The sequence below is a fragment of the Poecilia formosa genome, unplaced genomic scaffold (assembly GCF_000485575.1).
Source record: "Poecilia formosa unplaced genomic scaffold, Poecilia_formosa-5.1.2 Scaffold360, whole genome shotgun sequence".
NCBI lineage: Eukaryota > Metazoa > Chordata > Actinopteri > Cyprinodontiformes > Poeciliidae > Poecilia > Poecilia formosa.
The window spans coordinates 609,078-610,688 of NW_006800299.1; the positions used below are offsets into that span (position 1 = coordinate 609,078).

Here is a 1,611-nt window from a genome sequence, read left to right on the forward strand (position 1 = left end):
CCGGCTAACTGGTCTGTTGCTTCAGAGCTAACTGGTTAGATGCTACACGGCTAACTGGTTTGTTGCTTCAGAGCTAACTGGTTAGATGCTACACGGCTAACTGGTTTGTTGCTTCAGAGCTAACTGGTTAGATGCTACACGGCTAACTGGTTTGTTTCTCCTCTCTTCAGTAACTGGGGCTCAGAGTCGGATGAAAAGCTGCAGTATCATAACGGGAACAAGGAGCCGCGAGGATTTGGTGAGAAGTTTGCCTTTAACCTTTGACTGGACTGTTGGAGGCTGAGCTGAACGTTAGCGACTAGCAGCTGATGGCTTTCCTCCTTCCAGGTCACATCGGCATCAGTGTTCCTGATGTTTCTGCCGCCTGCCGGCTGTTTGAAGAGCTGGGAGTGGAGTTTGTTAAGAAACCAGATTCTGGTGAGTTTCAGAGAAAAAGTGATCAGATTCTCCATGATTCTCCTTATTTTGTTTTCAAAATAAAAGCCCCAGAAGCAGCTTTACTGTAAACTGTGTCATGTTTTATTTTCTATTCCATCAGCCTTTATGGATCGTTTGTTTGGTGCCGATCCGTTTATGTTCTGTTTACTGCTGTTATCACAACTTTATTACTTATAGTGTTATGACTTTATGCTTGTTATTACATCTGTTTTCATAGTATTACGACTATTAATTACTTTTTGTCGTATTATCAACTATTCCTGTATCATTACAACATTAACGTCATTATTACAACTTTTTTCACTTTATTTTTTAATTACAAAAAATGAAGTGAATTATCAACTTTATTTTTACAGCTTTATCTGTTCCCCTCAACCAGAGGCCCCGCCCACCAGAACAAGCCCCGCCCACCAGAACAAGCCCCGCCCACCAAACAAGCCCCGCCCGCTGTGATTGGTGGACCTGCAGTGGGCGTGGTCTTCCTGCCATGCTAGCTGCTATTAGCAGCACATTTTCTGTTTATTAGCAGGAAACAAAGTGGATAAAGTATTCACACCCTGGTGAAACATCAGGCGTTAAAATGAGAAAATCATCATTATTTTAAAACGTTTTGCACCTTTAATGTGGTTTAAACTAAAAACCAAACAGGCTGTCATAAGTATTCATACCCTCAAATTCAGAGTTTCACCTTTTAATGTTTTTCCCAAAACCCAAAAGTTTGTTTTCTGAGACAGAAACTAAGACAGGCTAAGAATTAATTTATTTCTTAATTTTGGTAACAATAATTTTATTCCTGCATTATTTTGTTGCGACTTTCTTCTCTGGATTTAAACTTTTTCTCAGCTGGTTCTGATTCTCCGTCGCAGAATTTCGGTTCAGAAATTTATCAGCAGAAATTTCACATTACAGCTGGAAACAAATAAACAGTGAAACGGATGTGAAGGCGGTTCTGGTTCTGGTTCCGGTTCTGGATCCGGTTCTGGATCCGGTTCTGGTTCCAGTCAACCATCAGACATGGACAGGAAGTGCTGCCGGGGTCAGAGGTCATAATGCCCCCACCTCAGAGCTCCAGGGTCGGTGGGGGGGCTGTGAGGAAGAGGAGGAGGGGAGGAAGGGCAGAGCGATGGGGAAGGAGGCGGAGAAGGAGAAAAGGGGGGCGGGGAGAGGGGGGGG

At 43.4% G+C, this 1,611-nt stretch overlaps 1 protein-coding gene across 1 annotated transcript in view; it reads left to right on the forward strand.

The window, feature by feature from the left end:
- LOC103153736 (lactoylglutathione lyase-like) overlaps positions 1-1,611 on the forward strand; it is an 8,678-nt gene that overhangs the window by 5,516 nt on the left and 1,551 nt on the right. The window contains exons 5-6 of the mRNA XM_007574759.2: positions 171-238; positions 328-417. Of these exons, the coding sequence (XP_007574821.1) occupies positions 171-238; positions 328-417 (158 nt within the window). The remainder of the gene's footprint in view (positions 1-170; positions 239-327; positions 418-1,611) is intronic.